The 17682-nt window shown below is 42.2% G+C and overlaps 2 protein-coding genes across 2 annotated transcripts in view; one reads left to right on the top strand and one right to left on the bottom strand.

Moving 5' to 3' along the window:
• Ndc80 (NDC80 kinetochore complex component) overlaps nt 1-13737 on the bottom strand; it is a 37861-nt gene extending 24124 nt beyond the window's left edge. The window contains exons 1-7 of the mRNA XM_028762224.1: nt 13585-13737; nt 11769-11878; nt 10162-10239; nt 8677-8800; nt 8411-8583; nt 5663-5765; nt 1031-1120 (exon numbers count right to left, since the gene is read on the bottom strand). Coding sequence (XP_028618057.1) covers nt 1031-1120; nt 5663-5765; nt 8411-8583; nt 8677-8800; nt 10162-10239; nt 11769-11869 — 669 coding nt within the window. The 5' untranslated portion in view covers nt 11870-11878; nt 13585-13737. The remainder of the gene's footprint in view (nt 1-1030; nt 1121-5662; nt 5766-8410; nt 8584-8676; nt 8801-10161; nt 10240-11768; nt 11879-13584) is intronic.
• A 1354-nt stretch (nt 13738-15091) lies between these two features.
• Mettl4 (methyltransferase like 4) overlaps nt 15092-17682 on the top strand; it is a 76144-nt gene continuing 73553 nt past the window's right edge. Inside the window, exons 1-2 of the mRNA XM_028762232.1 lie at nt 15092-15231; nt 15482-16286. Of these exons, the coding sequence (XP_028618065.1) occupies nt 15894-16286 (393 nt within the window). The 5' untranslated portion in view covers nt 15092-15231; nt 15482-15893. The remainder of the gene's footprint in view (nt 15232-15481; nt 16287-17682) is intronic.

Raw genomic sequence — 17682 nt, 5'->3', positions numbered from 1 at the left:
TTCCTTCCTTCCTTCCTTCCTTCCTTCCTTCCTTCCTTCCTTCCTTCTTTTTTCCTGGGATTTCCTACACAGGCTAGGCTGGCCTGGATCCCACAGAGAACTGACTGCCTCTGCTTTTTGAGTGCTGGGATTAAAGGTGTGCCCCTGGTTGAATTTGTACTTTTCAGTTAATATCTATCTATCTATCTATCTATCTATCTATCTATCTATCTATCTATCTATCTATCTTTATGTATGTGAGTACACTGTCACTCTCTTCAGACACATCAGAAGAGGGCATCAGATTCCATTACAGATGGTTGTGAGCCACCATGTGGTTGCTGGGAATTGAACTCAGGGTCTCTGGAAGAGCAGTCAGTGCTCCTAACTGCAGGGCCACCTCTCCAGCCCCTCAGCTAACATTTTAAAGTTCCTGTGGTTAGTAATTTTAGGAAGTTACAGTGTTACTTCAATAGTAGGCACACTATTAAGTGTATTTTTTAAAGATCAATTTTATTTTACTAAAAACAATTTTTTTAAGATTGATTTATTTTTATGTGTATTTTGCTTGAGAATGATTGTTCATGTCATTAATCCCAGCATTCGAAAGTCAGAGGCAGGGAGAACTCTGTGGGTGAGGAGTCAGCCTAGTCTCCATAGAGAGCTCTAGGGCAGTCAGGGATATATAGTGAGAACCTTGGCAACTTTGCCAGGGTCACCTTTGATGCCACCTCCAATACCTAGAGCTACCTGACCCCTGACCTCTGGAAAGAGACTGTGTTCACCAAGTCTCCTTATCAGGAATTCACTGACCATCCTGTGAAAATCCACACCAGAACAGAACCTCTCTGTTCAGAAGAACCAAGCTCCATCTATGGCTACATGATAAGAGTATTTATATAAGAAAAATAAAATGAATTAAGTATGTTTAAAGAGAAAAACAAACACAGAAATTTGTTAGAAAGCAAAAGAAAAGTTCTATAAAAAACAATGTTTAGTTAAATACCAAAGCAACCTCTTTGTATACTGTTTATGGCGACGTACAGCGTACCTTATTATGCTTAACTCCGTCTTCAGTCTCTTCTCCCCAAAGCTGCCCATCATCAAATAGAGGTGAGCTTTCTTTCATGGCAGTATGAATCTAATTAATATACGAACGAGACAGGAAGTTGGCTGAGTTGATGATCTGTAAAATTCACTTTAATTTCTAGAAACTTTTAACCATACAACTTGGAGTTCTAAAAAAAGAGATTATATTCAGTCTTAACTATGACCTTTCATATTTTAATAACTAAACACTTTGGGATTTAGAAAGAATTGGTTCTGTATTTTGTTTTGCTCCATAGAGGGAAATATGCAGACCCTTGTGCTGTTATTAATACAGTGAGCATACATACATATTTTTATGTTTATTTATTTGTTTGTGTGCGTGTGTGTACACGGATATGCGTGCGTATAATACACCACGCATGTGGAGACCAGGACAGCTTGTGGGAGTTTGTTTACTCCTTCCATCATGTGGGTTCTGCAAACTAAACTCAGGCTAACATGATTGGCAACAAGCGTCTCTACCTGCTGAGTCAACTTGTTGGCAGTATGTACACATTTTAACGTAACTCCGAGAATGCAAAACAGAACGGCCACATACGGGGTAAAACAATTCATTCTCTTATATGAACTCGATTTAGATGTTCAAATGAATTACCTGGCTTATTAGATATATACATTCAAATTAAAGTTTATTCTTTTCTTTCCTTTTAAGGAGACAGAGTCTCTCTATCGCTCTGGCTACCCTGGAACTCTGTATGTAGACCACTCTGACCTCAAACTCAGAGATCAGCCTGCCTTTGCCTCCCAAATGCCAGGAGCGAGCAAAGGCGTGCGTCACCACACCCAGCTCTTAAACTTCCAAGTTTAGCCACAAATAAGAATTTTAGATTGAATTTTACAATATGAAATTTTAGAAGCACTATAGTTGTTTAAATTTGAAATAGGTCTGAATATACTTGTGTATATTATTAGTATTCAGGGGACTACGGCAGGAGGAAGAAGAGCTTTGGCCAGACTTGGGTATGTAGCAAGACCCTGTCTCAAACAACTAGCAAACAAAACAATCCAAAGATGGGTTTCACTTGAAAACAAATAATTCTTGGGACTACAGATGGAGTCTTAGGACGCCACCGCTTTTTACTTAGCCAGAGTTGCTTGTTGGGCTACCTTTTCCTATGTTGAAGGCACCAAGCTGAAGCCCTTCTGTAAGACTAGGGCAGATTCAGGGAAGTGGCAGAAATGCACCCACGCTTGTCATTCTTCAACAGGCACAGAGTGTCAGATTTCAGGAGTCTGAGAGAAGGGGAGGACAGAGCTCAGGAATGAGTCTACATTCAAGTAGATGGTCTCTGCTGCCTTGTTAGTACTGCTACACCTAGAGTCTGATGCATGTCAGACCAGCAACCCATCACTGAGATATTCTTAAATTCTCTTTTACTTTTTACCTTGAGACAGGATTTAAGTTGCCCATGCTGGCCTTAACCCTTCTTTCTGTAGAGTAGCCTGGCCTGGAACCCGTGATTCCTTGTTAAGGAGCTGATATTATAGGCCTAAGCAGATTTACTTCAGTAGGAAAAACACTATCTTCTGACTGAATATATCACGACTAAATAATTTTAAAAATCCTTTATTTGTAAACAGTTGTAGTAATAGAGAGTAATTTAGAACAAGGGTGGTATCATTTATTAAGAGCAATGAGACATGAAAGGCTCAGCAACAATAACTTAGAAGTACCATTACCAAAGCATCAAAAACGAATGGACTTGAACATGTTGCTTCCAATGAAGAAAACTACATTTTACTAAAGAAACAAGTAGATGAATAAATAATAAAATCAACACTGTCCTAAGTGACAATTATCCCACATTGCCCATATGGGAATCCTTCCCTAAATGGTTTTTAATGTACTTTGAAACCAATGGAGGTGTAGGTGTGTAGGTAGGTGTATAGGGGTGTGTGTGTGTTTAACAAGATAGAGAACTTTAAATAATCTCTGTAGGCTGGAGAAATGCTCCATGGATAAAGTGCTCACTGTACAAGCAGGAGGGCCTCCGCTTGGATCCAGCACCGTGTAAAAGCTGGGCAAGGCTGTGGGTCCCTGTGAACCCAGCAGAGGGAGGCTGGATGGGGTCCCTGTGAGCCCAGCAGAGGGAGGCTGGATGGGGTCCCTGTGAGCCCAGCAGAGGGAGGCTGGATGGGGTCCCTGTGAGCCCAGCAAAGGGAGGCTGGATAGGGTCCCTGTGAGCCCAGCAAAGGGAGGCTGGATAGGGTCCCTGTGAGCCTAGCAGTGGGAGGCTTGACAGGCTCCTGAGACATGAGAATCCACGTGTGATCCACAAGAAGACCCTCATGGGCTAAAGGTAAAGCTGTCACGGTGTGAGTCCAGCGCGTACACGGCCTTGACCATGTCTCCTGTACCCTAACCAGAAACAACAAGCTTCCCTCCAAAACCAGCACAATTGTACACTGATAAGAAAAAAGAGAGAGGGTCGGAAAGAGGGAGGTAAGAACACGCCATACAGGCTTGGCAACCTGGGTTTGATCCCACACATATGTCATTGCATGTACGTGTGTGCACTTGCACATGCACAGGCACATGCAGAGTAGTGATAATGAAGATGAAAAAGGAAGAAAGAAAACAATAGGCAATGACTCTTGTATGAAACTTTTATGTTCAACTTTAAAAACAAAAATACAAATAGGAAAAAAAATAGCTATATTTTTTTTTCTTGTCACGTTGTCAACTATTAAAAACATGAACAAGAGACCTGGCTCAGTAACCAACTCCAACAAGTTGTCCTCTGACCTTCACATGTGTGCCATGGCATAAGCATGTCTACACACAGCTTACACACGCAGAGATAATAAATTAAAAAGCCCTTTAAAGACATAAGGGCTGGGAGGTACAGCTCAGTTTAAGACTACCTGCACAGCATACGAGAGGGGCAGGGAGCGAGTTTAGGAAACTGCGAGTCAGTTGAAATCTGGACATAAGCCAAACACTGGAGTCCCAGTTTCACAGGTGTTTGAGGTGGGAAGACTTTTGGACTACCTATGAAACACAAATGCAAAGTTTCCATTCCAAAAGCCAAAGCAAAATAACCACTCTTGATACCCTAGTCTTCCTTCCTCAAATCCAAAGCAATCTGATAACAAAATAAAACACATAAAACAACAAACCCTCCCTCTCCTCAAATCACTGACTCAGTTTGAGATATATGGAGTTTCATACAAAAGGGTTAAAGTTAAAAGCTGGATGCAGTGGTACACACTTGTAGTTCCAGCTATTCACCAGACAGCAGTAGGAAAATTATTTGCGCCCAGAGTCTGAGTACAGGCTAGGCCACATAGTGAGATCACTCTCAAAAAACCCAACCAACCAACAAGGACAAGGTTTAAGTCAATAGCAGAGGCAGATAGTAAGTTGTAAACCTATGAAAACGAGCTGTTTTAAAATAGCTGTTTCCAAATAGGTAGAGTTTAAAACAATGTCTATCTCAGGCACACAATGCTCACAGAGCTGAGGAGAGACAGGGCTTCTCTGTGTCCAGGCTGGCCTTGAACTCCAAGGTCCTCCTGCCTCTGTTTCCTGAGAGCTAGGACTAAAGGAGTATGCCACCACAGGTGGTGACTGATAAGTTTAAGATAGCCACAAGTACCCCTGGAGGAAGATTTGTCAGTATGTGGTTTAAAAATATATCATCACCCACTACTTAATGATGGAGAAACATTCTGAGAAAAGATCAATCAGGTGATTTTGTTGTGTGCATACTGTCGTGTACTTATGCAGACCGAGGCAGTATAGGTCGATTTGACGTGAGCCCTTGATCTAGTCAAGAGATGTGAGACATGAGGCTGCTGCCAGAATAACATGGTACTGCTTTCCAGTGAACGCTCTTTGTTTTGACTTAGTAGTACACTCTAACCATGTCAGGCAGCGTATCTCCCCCGTGGTATGTACTTTTATACGGCTGCAGCACGGGTTTACATGAAAATCACTGGAGACAGAGGCACATTGTACAATGGCTCCATTGCTAAGTGATAGAAATGTTCTTCTCCGTGATAACTTTATCGGACCATCATGTCACTCCTCAGTGACGGAAATGCCAGCATTTGACACACAACTGTATGGTTTATAGAGTAAACAGGACTTTGAAACTTACACCCCGGGCTTAAGTGCTCAGTGGTAGGATGACCCTGGATTCAACTCCTAATACCATAAAACCAAGTAAAACTATATCCAAAGATAATGTTTAAGGTGTCTATAAGTTGGGAGAACACTTATCCTATATCCCCCCCCCCAGTTATTAAGTTTGGATGAATACTGATTTCATTTTGAAAAAAGGAGAAAATAAATTTCATGAAGAAAAACCATGGACTCATTTCTATCTAAGCTGTAACACCTCAAGAGAACAATCTTCGCGTCAGGAGGAAAGAACTTTTCCCTGCCTTCCTCTCTTTTAATGCTAACAGTTTGGAGAACTTCAAATCAAATGCGATTTGAAAACTGAAGCAGATTTTCAGACAAGTAGCAAAATAAGAGTGGGGAGAGAAACGGAAAAATCTTTGTGAGGAAAAGAACAGAACGAAACTCAAATGTCTAAAGGTGACGTATGAGCCATCGGCTAAATACCTTGATGCAGTCTGTTAGCCACACCAGGGCGGCCACGATATGAGGCCACGTGTGAGGGGCTCCCACCGTGTACATGGAGCTCTTGGACAGTGCGAAAGGATACCTATGAAACATCAGGGGAAAAAGTGCCATCGTTAGAAAGCAGAACAGCTACACTAGACGTTCCACTTTAAAGCTCCATACACTGGCGTACTGGCGTAGTCCTAACTTGTTGTGAAGGTATTTGAGTCTATCCCGGTGAGCTTATTCATCGAGGATTTTGTGAATATTCAATTCCACACATTACTTTGCACTTGCAATTCCTTACATTGTAGTGTTTAACAACGAAGTTTAGTAGGTTGTTAGAACACTCCTAAAATATTATGTTCTTAAACTCAGTATAGTTCTATAACACATTTGTGATTATCCGTCACTAAATCAAGTTCCCTCCCTGTGTTTCTTCTTCCTTGTTTTTGGAGACGGTTTCACTCTATAGCCCATAGTCCTTCCTCAGTTTCCCCAAGTGTTGGGACTGCAGGTGTATGGTCTGTGCTTAGACCATATATCTGTTCATATATATATATATATATATATATATATATATATATATATATATATATATATATATAATGCTTTTTAACTTTATCTCTGTGCTGCTTAGTTTTGTCAACCCGACACAAACTAGAGTTATTTGGAAAGATGGAACATCAATAAAGGAATTGGCTCCCTTAGGTTGGCCTGTGGGCATGTCTGTGGAACACTTTTTTAACTGATGACTGATGGGAGAGGGCTAAGTCCACTGTGGGAGGTACCACTCTTGAGCAGGTGCTGGGTTGCAGGAGAAAGCAAACTGAGCAAGCCACAGAGAACAGGCCAGTACACAGTTCCCCTCCATGGTTCCTGCCTGAGTGACTGCTCTCACCTTACTCAATGATCAATGCAGCAGGAATATGTGAACCCGATAAACCCTTCCCCTCGATCCTTTGTTCTGAGTTTTACGCAACTACCAGAAAACCAAATTAAGATGGCGTCACTGTTCTCACCACAAACTGTGATAAACAGGCTGCCCCTGATTCATGTGTTTTTGAGCCAGGATTTCACTGGAAAGCTATGGGTAGCCTAGTATTTACCACGAAGACCAGAATAGCTTCAAACTCAGAGATCTACGTGCCCTGCTCTCAGAGTGCTGGGATCAACGGCCCGCATGACCGTGCCAGGCTGTATCCATGCCAGGCTGTCTGTCATACTCCTCATTGTTTGATCCTTATGATCTGTCCCCAGCGTTCTGTAATACTGCGCTGCTATGGTCTGGATGCAATGCTGTGCTGCTACGGTCTGGATGTTTATCTGCAGGACTCATGCTGGGAACTGAGTCTCCAGTTCTATATTAATGATATAGAGACGAGACCTTTTGGAGGTGACTGTCAGCGCCCACACGAACGAATCCATGTCTGTATTGATGGCCTAGTGAAGGAATGGCCTTGTTAGAAACGTAATCTCAGCCGGGCAGTGGTGGCGCACGCCTTTGATCCCAGCACTTGGGAGGCAGAGGCAGGTAGATTTCTGAGTTCGAGGCTAGCCTGGTCTACAGAGTGAGTTCCAGGACAGCCAGGGCTACACAGAGAAACTCTGTCTCAGAAAAACCTAAAAAACAAACAAACAAACAAACAAAAACAACAACAACAACAACAAAAAAGAAACACAATCTCTTTGACACATTTGTGTAGTGGGATATTTTTCCTGCAAGTTGGGAGGAGCTTAGGTGGGAGGAGTAAGGGAGGAAGAGGAGAAGGAAGACGAAGAGGGAGGCGAGGACAGATAGAGATGTAGGAGGCCACGCTTGAACCAAGAGCAGTCCTGGGTAACAACTTATATCTAGGTTAGTTAATTGGTTAATAATTCTAATTCTGTGAGCATCTTGTTATTGACCATTATCAAACATATAAAGCCTTTGGTTAATCATTAAGCATTAGAGTCTCATTTCTACCGGGTGTCGCATGGATGACGGGATGGTCTGGGCTTAGTTAGCCCAGCCTTGTAGAGACAGCATGGGAGACTGGCAGAGCGTGTACTCTGGCCGCAGAACATGGCGGCAGAGCTAAGCAGAGCTGTCGCCACATAGTCAGCCCATCCAGTGGTAAGTATCTCCTTCAACACATTTGCTCTTTCTTGCCATGTAGTACCTTCTAGCATGTTATGACTCATCAGGAAAGCCCTTCCTTATTAGAGGCTGAGTAGATGCTGAAGCCATGCTTTGGGGCTTCCTGTTCATCATAATCAAGAATTAAGCCACTCACATGTTTCAAGCCCACAGACTTTCTGTATCAAGTAGTTTAACAGCTATATATATCTTACAATATATATTACATAAATATATATGTACTTACATACTTTTAATTTTATGTCTATGGATGTTTTGGCTGCATGCATGTATAACATATACGTGTGGAGGCCAGAAGAATCATCATATAGGATTGTGAGCCACCGCATGGGTGCTGATCCCTAACCTGAGTCCTCTGGGAGAGCAGCCAGCACTCTTAACACTGAGCACTTCAGTTCAATGATGCCTACATCTTATGAATTAACATGCAAAAAAAGTGGTATACTCCAGTATCTATTAATTTTCCTTTCTTTTCAATTTAGAATACAAATACTGCTCATAGTGCTCATCTTAAGACTAATCCAAACTATTCACAAACTTATTACAAGTCTTCATTTGTTTCATCTCTGTGACCTGATAAGGTCTCTATAGACTAATGGAAAACATACCCAAGTTCTTTAAAAATTCTTGGGACCTCTTCTTCACATTTTGTATCAGGAAGTTCGTACGATGGGCACAGAAAGCCATAAATAAAGGCGAAGATCTTTAGGAAATCTTTAGTAGACGGAGCCTGTAGAGACTTCATGGATACACTATATACATAACCGTTTTCTGTAAGAAACTACAAACATCTTTATGAAGCATTGGAAGCTTTGGACTAGAAAAAACACTGGATAAAAAACACTCAATTCAGACGACTTAAATTATTGAATACCTCATAGAGTTGTCGAATACACTGCTGAATGAACGCTTTGTCATTAAGGGGTCTTGGGTCCTTGATTTTTTCAGAACTGGAAAATATACCAAGTTGACTATTCCTGGACCCAGGTCCGCTAGTCCTAAAAGTGTATTTTAAAAAGTCTATTATTATTTCAAGGCTATACATAACATACACATTGTAACAATATCAACAAATATCAACCTTTAATTTTTAAATAATTAAACACTATGTATAACTTAAGGTAGAGGGAGAGCATAGTGTGAGGCTTCAGGAGTGTGTTTCTGGCATAGAACGAGGTGGAAACAAAACAAGCTCTGGGCCTGGGCATACAGCTCAGTGCTTTGTCCAGCACACGCAGTCCTCCATACTCAATCCCCAGCATCACAAATGCCAAACCAAACCAAAGTTCCTTGTGCACCACACCGCTAATACACTCCTTATCCTTGTAGGTATGCTTCCAGTGCACGGGACTTCTGCACAAGCCTCTTCCCCGACCTAAGCTCTCCTGTGTCTACTGACCCAGAGTCATTCCCTTACTTCTACTCACTTGTCACCATTCCTAATCGAAAAACTGTCTTGGAGTATGAAGAGTTAACATCCGCGAAGAACTTAAAACATTTGGCCTTTGTGAAAACTCAGTAAATATCAGATTCTGTAAATATCCATCTCTATCCATCAATCCTCAGAACTGCTCTAAAAGGAGATACTGCAATTACCTTAGTTAAAAAAAAAAAAAAAAAGGATGTTTTTAATCTGTGTGCAGTATGTCTGTATAAGTGTGTGCCATGCATGTACGAGTGTGTGTGTGTGTCTGTGTGTGTGCACTGTGTTTGTATAAGTGTGTGCCATGAATGTATGAGTGTGAGTGTGTGTGAGTGTGTGTGTGTGTGTGTATGTGTGAGAGAGAGAGTGGGGGGGGGGGAGGACGTTCTCTTCTCCTACCATGAGGGACTGGGAGTTGAAAGCAGACTGCTGTTCTTGGAGGTGAGTACCTTTACCTGCTGAGCCGTCTTGCTGGCCCAGACGTGTTTTTAAAAATTAAAAGCGTTTTATTTTTGTAAGCATATGAGATTATCATGATTTAAAGTTGAGTTTATATGACATTTTCTGAGTTTAATTTCTAATACAATCAATACTGGCAGACATGGACCACAAAGCAAAAGCTCTCTGGAGTCACTACTAGCCTTCAGAGTGTGAAGGAGTTGAGACTCAAAGGCTGAACTAGAAGATGGCGCCTCTTTTAGAACTCGGTAGAGAACAGAGTAGACGTGACTGTCACCGTACAGCGTCAGAATCTGTCCGTCCATCACTAGCGTCACGTATGCAGACACCATCTAGAATCTTGACCCACTAACACAGGAAAACTGGGTCATAGTTTCTGCCTGGAAGCTCCTTTACAACCTATTATCATTATTGATCTCTAAGTGAATGAATGTCTATAAGAATCTACTCATTAAATATAATTAAAAACCTCATTACCTTTTCCCAAATATTGAGACTTTTCTTTCAGATGTAGGTTTGTGCGTACTCAGCTTTCCAAAGGTGGATCTCTCTTTGCTTTAAAGAAAAAGAGAAAACAACTCTTTAAAATAAATATAAGAATATCAGGTTAAGCGATTTTTGAAATATGTTAAGAGTTAATACCTCTTTCCCACTACCCACAAACGTTTCTGAAAATCATATAAGTTTTTGGCAGCTGTTATCATGGGGATGAGCTTAAAGACAGTATAATTTTAAAAATGTTAAAAATTTTAATCTATGTTTTTTTAATCTTAAAATTTATTTATGTGGTGCTGGAGAGATGGCTCAGTGGTTAAGAACACTGACTGCTCTTTCAGAAGTCCTGAGTTCAATTCCCAGCAACTACATAATGGCTCACAACCATCCATAATGGGATGGGATGCTCTCTTCTGGTGTGTCTGAAGACACAGACAGTGTACTCACATACATAAAATAAATAAATCTAAAAAGAAATATATCAACCATAAATAAAGTAGGTTAAAAAAATTCATTTATGTATGGATAAAAACTTTGTGTTTAAATAAAAAAATAAGAAATACTTAATTATAGGCTGACAGGCTTCTTTGAATTTTTTTCTTTTAAAGCCTCCTTTTTAAAATTTTGAGTTAGGGTCTTAGTCTGTATTCCAGGATGTCCTAGGACTCACTATGTATCTGGGTTAGCCTCAGACTCAAAATTTTTCTCTCAGTGCTGTACTGGGTACAGCCATTTTCTAAATTATGAAACAAAATGGCAACGGTAACATTTTTGCTTTTAAGTACAATTCAACGCACAAAATCTTTTTTTTTGGTGTAAGCAACGTGCTGTGGTTAAAAGAAGTGCTTCAAGTATCCAGAAGAAAAATATATAAATAGTTCAAATTTCTAAAAGTAGTGGATCCTCATACTCTACCAAACCAAGTGATTTAAGAATGGCTTATTAAGTGGCTAGCTCATTGGTAGACAGTATAGCTATGGGTACACAGTGCGTTACAGATAGCCTTCTGTTAACTGGAAGAGCCATCTCAGAGTGAAAAACTGATGTTCACCATAAGACACTCTTTGGTTGGTTGTTCTGTGAACTCTACAAGCTGGGGAACTTACTATACAGCTGCACTGGCCTTGAACTCACTCACATTTCGCCATTTTCCTCCTAGAGCCTTTTGAGTACTGGGACGGTACATGTGTGACCGCACTGCCCCCAAACTTGAGGAAATAACTTTATAGCTTATCACCAAAACAAATAAATCTGCTTCGATTTTATAACTACCTTTAGTAGTGGGAATCATTTTAATAAATTATGAGTTAGACCAGGGTGCCCGCTCAAAGGTTAATTCCAAAGGAAAAAGAGGAAGGCAAGCATTGACAATCATTTCATAGCATTCAGAGTAAGACTTTGGGAACTCGAGAGGGAGAGAATGCGCTAGAACCTAGCATCATGTCCACTTTTAGATTTCACTGGCCCCCAAATCCAGTATTACTGGAAAGAGACAAGATTCACCAAGAGATCACTTAGACTTTTGTACTAACCATCCTTTACTCTAGACAGTCAACTAGGCAGCAGAGAACCACAGGTGAGGCACTTACGTTTGAGGGGTGTGAAGGCCTGGTTTATTGAGGTCCACGGACCTTAACTCCTGCATAGAGAGGCGGCCAGCACCACAGGTGGAAACCGAACTGCGCTTCATGCTTGTAGCCTAGTTTAAGATTTCAGTATTAGGAAGATGTTCCAGATGCAAGTAGTTAATTAAGCAACAGTTATTCTCTTTATCCTCGAATACAAAAGGAATTAAGTTTGTTCCTCTACGACAACCTTTTCCTTGTATGCTGTATTTATTCATGTAAACAGAGGTTCTCACAAAGAACATCTATGCAACTTCAAGTATTAGATACACTTAAACACTAGACATGTACAACACAACACAAGGATGAACAATGTATGATTTCTGCATCACACAGCAATCCGTGATCACAAGATTTCTGTATGTTAGCCCTGAGCACATCACTGCTATCTCTTGTGTCTATTTTAATGGCAATTCATGAGCTGCTCGACAAGTAATCTCAGGCTCCTTTACTCCTCCCTCAGAATGTTTCCTTTGGTTTCAAAAAAAGTATAGTAGTACTTCTTGGGGTTTTTTCTTTCGCCCTCTTTGCTTCCAAATAACTGCATAATGTTTCTTCGTTTTGGTTCGGAGTGAATGACATAGAGACCTGGCATTTTCACTAACAAGTTACTGGCACTAAATTGAGCAGGTTCTGAGCGGTTCTAAGTCTCTATGGCTGCCTACTGCCCAGATACATGGTCCTTTTTTTCTTTTTTTTTTTTTTTGAGACAGGGTTTCTCTGTGTAGCCCTGGCTGTCCTAGAACTCACTCTGTAGACCAGGCTGGCCTCAAACTCAGAAATCCGCCTGCCTCTGCCTCTCAAGTGCTGGGATTAAAGGCGTGCGCCACCACTGCCCAGACACATGGTCCTTTCTTTACCTGCAATCTGAGTCTTGCCTTAGCTCACCCAGGTCCATGCATGTGTTCTTATGGTTGCCCCTTTCCTGACATCTCTAGTCTAGCCACATTGTCTCTTCATAACTACTTCTCTGGTCTCTTTAGTACCCCGGATTGGGATCAGAATCCTGCTCAGCTAATTGGCTGATCAGCTCTTAATTAATCTACCAATCAGAAGAGATAAAAAACAATTTTTACATAACACTGAAACCAAAGATGCTTGACCAAGTCAACCTCCGGACTACAACCAGATTTCTGGGCATAAAAAGTAGCATCTAAGTACACAGTGCACAAACCTTACTACTTTACCACACCTGGTTTACGATTAACCCACTGTTTCTCAGCTAATATTACTTTCTTTCTGGTTCGAATCCCCCTTTCAACAAAGATAAACAATCCGGTTCACAACACAGGACGCTCTCACTCTCAAAATAAGTATCAAAATAATGTCTACGTCGGATTCCGTCTCCATCTCTGCAGCATCAGACACTATGCACTCAGCCTTTTCAAGGTCCTGCCCTAGATTCCAAAGAGGGTTAGACAGATTGCACTTTGTTGTTTTGTTTTGAGCTGGGGATAGAGAGCCAGGCCCTTTAGCACGCTAGGCTGCGCACTGAGTCACGTCCCTCCTTGTTTTGGCGGCTTGCATTCCACTTAATTTTACTCTCATGATTTCACTGTTTTCCAGTCCTTGTGGGTACGCGGCCTTTAAGATGAAGCATTGGGAACGTAGCACACCAATCAGCTGCCCCCCGTCTTACCTGTTAGCATCCCCCTCTCCCGCTACAAACCTTGCCGGCGTAAAGCGGAGCCGAGCAGATCTCACCCCAGCTCCCTCATAACAGCTCTAGCACCGCGGAGCATTTTAACGCAGACAGAACTGACTCCATCTCTGCAGTTACCTTTCTCTCGGCTTCTCAATGAGACCCAGCACCAGCGCCCAGTTTTCAGTAAACAGCACGACTGCGCAGGAAAACAGCCGCCAAAACAAGAGCTTCCTCTTCAGTCAACCCGGGGCGGTTTGAATTTTAAAATTTCCGCCAGCGCTGACATCAGGACGCCTGCGGCGGCGAGTACGCATGCGCGCTCCTTCAGCGCCCGCCCTCGTCGCCGGAAGTGTGCGCGTCGGCGCCGCCGCGCGCTCCTTCAGCGCCCGCCCTCGTCGCCGGAAGTGTGCGCGTCGGTGCCGCCGCGCGCTCCGGGTCCCTCCTGGGTCTTCGGCGGCGTCCGTGTCTCGAGGGGAGTGTCGCAGAGTTGTGGGAAGCTGGCTTCTAGGACGAGTAGCGCCGTCGGGCCGAGCGGTCCGAGCCTTCCTGGAGTCGCGTTCCGTACAGCAATATGGCTGCTCCCAGGAACTAGGGATGCGAGGGTTTGTCTCCGAAAGGAAAGCGGCCGGGACCGGCTTTAGATGAGTGCTGTTTCCACGGGGCGAGCCTGGGAGCCGGCGTGAGGTTTCCTGACGATAGGAGAGGCTGTCGAGTGCTGTGGCGGAAGAGTCTGAAGGATATTTATAGTCAGTTTGTCCCGAGTGCTGTAGATTACCGCCGCCCAGCGTCGGAACTACAAGCAGTTGTTACCAGTTTCCGGACGGAGGTGGCGGGTCCCTGGGCTAAAGTTTAGATTCCTGGATCTCGGAGCTGTTGTGACATTAGCTAGAAATGTAGTTTGGGGCTAAGCAGTCGTTTGAGTTTGAGGTTCCCTAGCGCTCACACTGTCTCCTCAGTTCACGTCCCGACCGGGAAACCAAAATCGCAGGTATCACGAAGATCCCCATCACCTAATCGGTCAGCAGATATATTAGCTGGTGTTATATTTCAGACTCATTGAGCAGCAGTTGATGGGGATTATCTCATTTACTTCTCCAAATTAATGGCAACAGAACAAAAAAATGATCTTTTTGGTCGGGCGTTGTAGTACACGCCTTTAATTTCCACGCTCCGGAGGCAGGGGAGGATCTCTGTGAGTTCGAGGCCAGCCTGGTTTACATAGTGAGTTCCGGGACAGCTAGAGCAACATAGACACTATCTCAAAACAAAACAACCAAAACCCTAAACAACAAAACAATCCCCCCAAACAAACAAACAAACGATCAAAGCACACACATACAACCTCCAAGACCAAAAAAACCCACAAAAAAACAAAAAACAAAAAACTTAGGCTCAGTAAAATCAAATAACTTAGCTTGAATGCGGGACACACCTTTAATCCCAGTACTTGAAGCAGAAACAGATCTTCCTGGAGAGTATGTTGAATTTGAGGCCAGTCTGATCTAATTGTGCTCCAGGGCGACCTAGTGAGACCCTGCCTTTAAAAAACAAACACTAGTCTATGGTCAATTGCATAAGAAATTTGACTATTAATGCAATTAGATGTGCCTTTAATTTATTTCTTGTTCTGTGCTCTCTTAAGGTTTCCACTACATTGTAATAAAGCTGTATCCAGAAATGCAAAACATATCTTAAATGAAGATATTGAAGTTCTGAAAAACCTGGTTACTGGAGTGTGGCTCAAACAGATTATAAACCTTCAAATTCTGACCTAGCAAACCAGTTAAGTTGTGTGCGTCTGATACACTATTCCTAGTGTATTTGGTTTGGCTGGAGCAGTCTTAATCTTACTGCTCCTCCACTGATACCGATTAGGTAGGGCAGGGATCAGGTAATGCAATGACTTCCTATAGCAAATGTAGTTTGAAAACACAATGGCTCTCCTTGAAATTCTGTGGCCTTCTCTAAATAGGTTTATGTAATTTAAGAAGGGTGGATTCTTGTAGGTAATGACTGTCCTTTGACTTGACAGGACACTCACCTTTTAAGGATTTAGTGACTTGAATACTTGGACGATGTGGACTAGTGCCTTGCTTGATTCAAGGACCAAAACAGGACCATGGGCGGCACCGGAAGAAAAGAGGATCAAACTAAAAAGCGTCTTTGGCTAAGTTGCCTGAACATTTTGAATGACCAATTCTGAAATTAAAAGACATTTAAAGTGTTGCATTTTTCCTTCGAGTTGGTATGCACACACTCACCTTGTATGTTTAAATATAAAACCTACCTGTGTGTACAAACTACATCATTGAGATATAGGACATTAAGAATTTAATTACAACATTGGGTATCAAAACCAGGACCCCCCACACTGAGCTATACTCCCAACCCTAGTTCTGATTCTTGATTATCAGATTCCTTTTTAAAAAAAAAAAAAAAAAAGAATGTCTGTGGTGCATTGTTTGCCACCTGGGTGGTTACTGGATCATCTTGCTTTCATTAACAAAGTAAACTATCAACTTCGCCATCATCGAGAGCCTTTTTGTAGTAAAAACAAGCCCACTTCTTCTGTCTACCTGGATTCTCTTCAGCTGGATCCTGTGTCTCCTTTTGGAGCTCCTGCTACGAGCTTTGCTCCTGACTCTACTACTGTGTCAGGCAGCGAGGATGGAGGAAGCTGTGAAGTGGTCACCCAAAAATACGTTTTCCGATCTGAGCTATTCAATGTCACCAAACCTTACATAACTCCAGCTGTTCACAAGGAGCGCCAACAAAGTAAGGAAAACGAAAATCTAGTGACCGGTGATAAACCAGAGGTCTCCGTTTCTGTTGGGAAGGTAGGAAGTTTTAAACTTTTTTTTTTTTTTTTTTTTTACATGAAGCAAAAATTTCATTAAGTATTTCTAACATCTTCCCATTTTCTAAGTATAAAAAAGTTAGTGATGCAGAAGGTGTTAACATACCCAAGAGCATTGTGGGTTGCCCTCCAACACTTTGTGTGGTGGAGGATGCAAGCTTCTTATTCTCCTGCCTCCACTTCCCAAGTGCTGGGATTCTAAGCACGTGTCGTCACCTACCTTTAATTATACTTTCTAACATTCTACTATTCTAGAACAACACATTGCTTGTTTCAAAATGTAAACAGAGGCCAGGAGAGATGACCCAGAAGGTAAAGGTGCCTGCTGCTGAGCCTCATGGTCTAATTTTGATCACAAGGGCCCACTTGGTGGGAGGAGAGAACTGCCTCCCAGAAGTTGTCCTCTGACCTCCACCTGGGTGCAGTGGCTGTGCACCACTCCCCACAGTGCACAGTGAATGAGTGACTAAACAAACGTATTATAAATACTTGTGACAAAACCTCAAGTAAAGCCAGTCTTGTGACCTCAGATTCTTCAAAATAATGAATGTTCTTGGGTTGTGCTTTTGTATCCCTTCCAGGTGTAGCAGATTAAAGTGAATTTATTCATCACAACTGGATTTTGTTACATGCTCATATGCCTTTATGGAAAAGCATGTTTTTCGCACACCATACTCGTCAACCTCATTTGTCTTTGTATCCACAAAGCTCAGCTGAACCCCAGACAATATTGCCATCCTCGCAGTACTCGGTAGAAATGAGACTCTTAAAGCTTAGTTATTATCTAAAAGATTTATATATTTAGAAATGCTCAATCAACAAGATGCCCACACAATTAGAGTTGTTACCCCATATCTAACCTTTTGATGGAAGTTGCTACCCAGGACAGCTTTTGACCCACCTGTGGTTCTCTGTGGCTGATAGCCTCCTTCTCCTCCCCTTCCTCTATTTCTTCCCTCCCCTTCCTCTTTTTCTCCCCTTCCCTTCTTTTCTTTCTCTCCCAGCTCCACCTCCTCTTCTACTGCCTAATCACTGAGCTCCACTGTGAATACAATGTAGCAGAATAAGTATCCTGCTACACATGTTTATAAGGTTCTTGTGTTTGAGTTTATACTTTGGGACAGTTTTCCAGAAGTTTGAGTCTGATACAGGGTACACAGTCATAATTCCAGTACTTGGGAGGTAGAAGCAGGAGGATCAGGAACATAAGGCCACCCTTGGCTGTACAGTGAGTTCATGGCCAGCTTGGGCCATATGATATCCTCTCCCAAAAAATAAAATAGCCCCTCTCCCCAAACAATAACCACCACCAAAAATAGACATTTGCGCATACTAGACAGGATTAAATGGTGGGAGTAGGGTTTTTCCTTCTACCA

Source organism: Grammomys surdaster, unplaced genomic scaffold (genome assembly GCF_004785775.1).
Source record: "Grammomys surdaster isolate TR1022 unplaced genomic scaffold, NIH_TR_1.0 132, whole genome shotgun sequence".
NCBI classification, from domain to species: Eukaryota; Metazoa; Chordata; class Mammalia; order Rodentia; family Muridae; genus Grammomys; species Grammomys surdaster.
The sequence above is the reverse complement of the archived record's forward strand: the minus strand, read 5'-3'. Positions and strand labels throughout refer to the sequence as shown.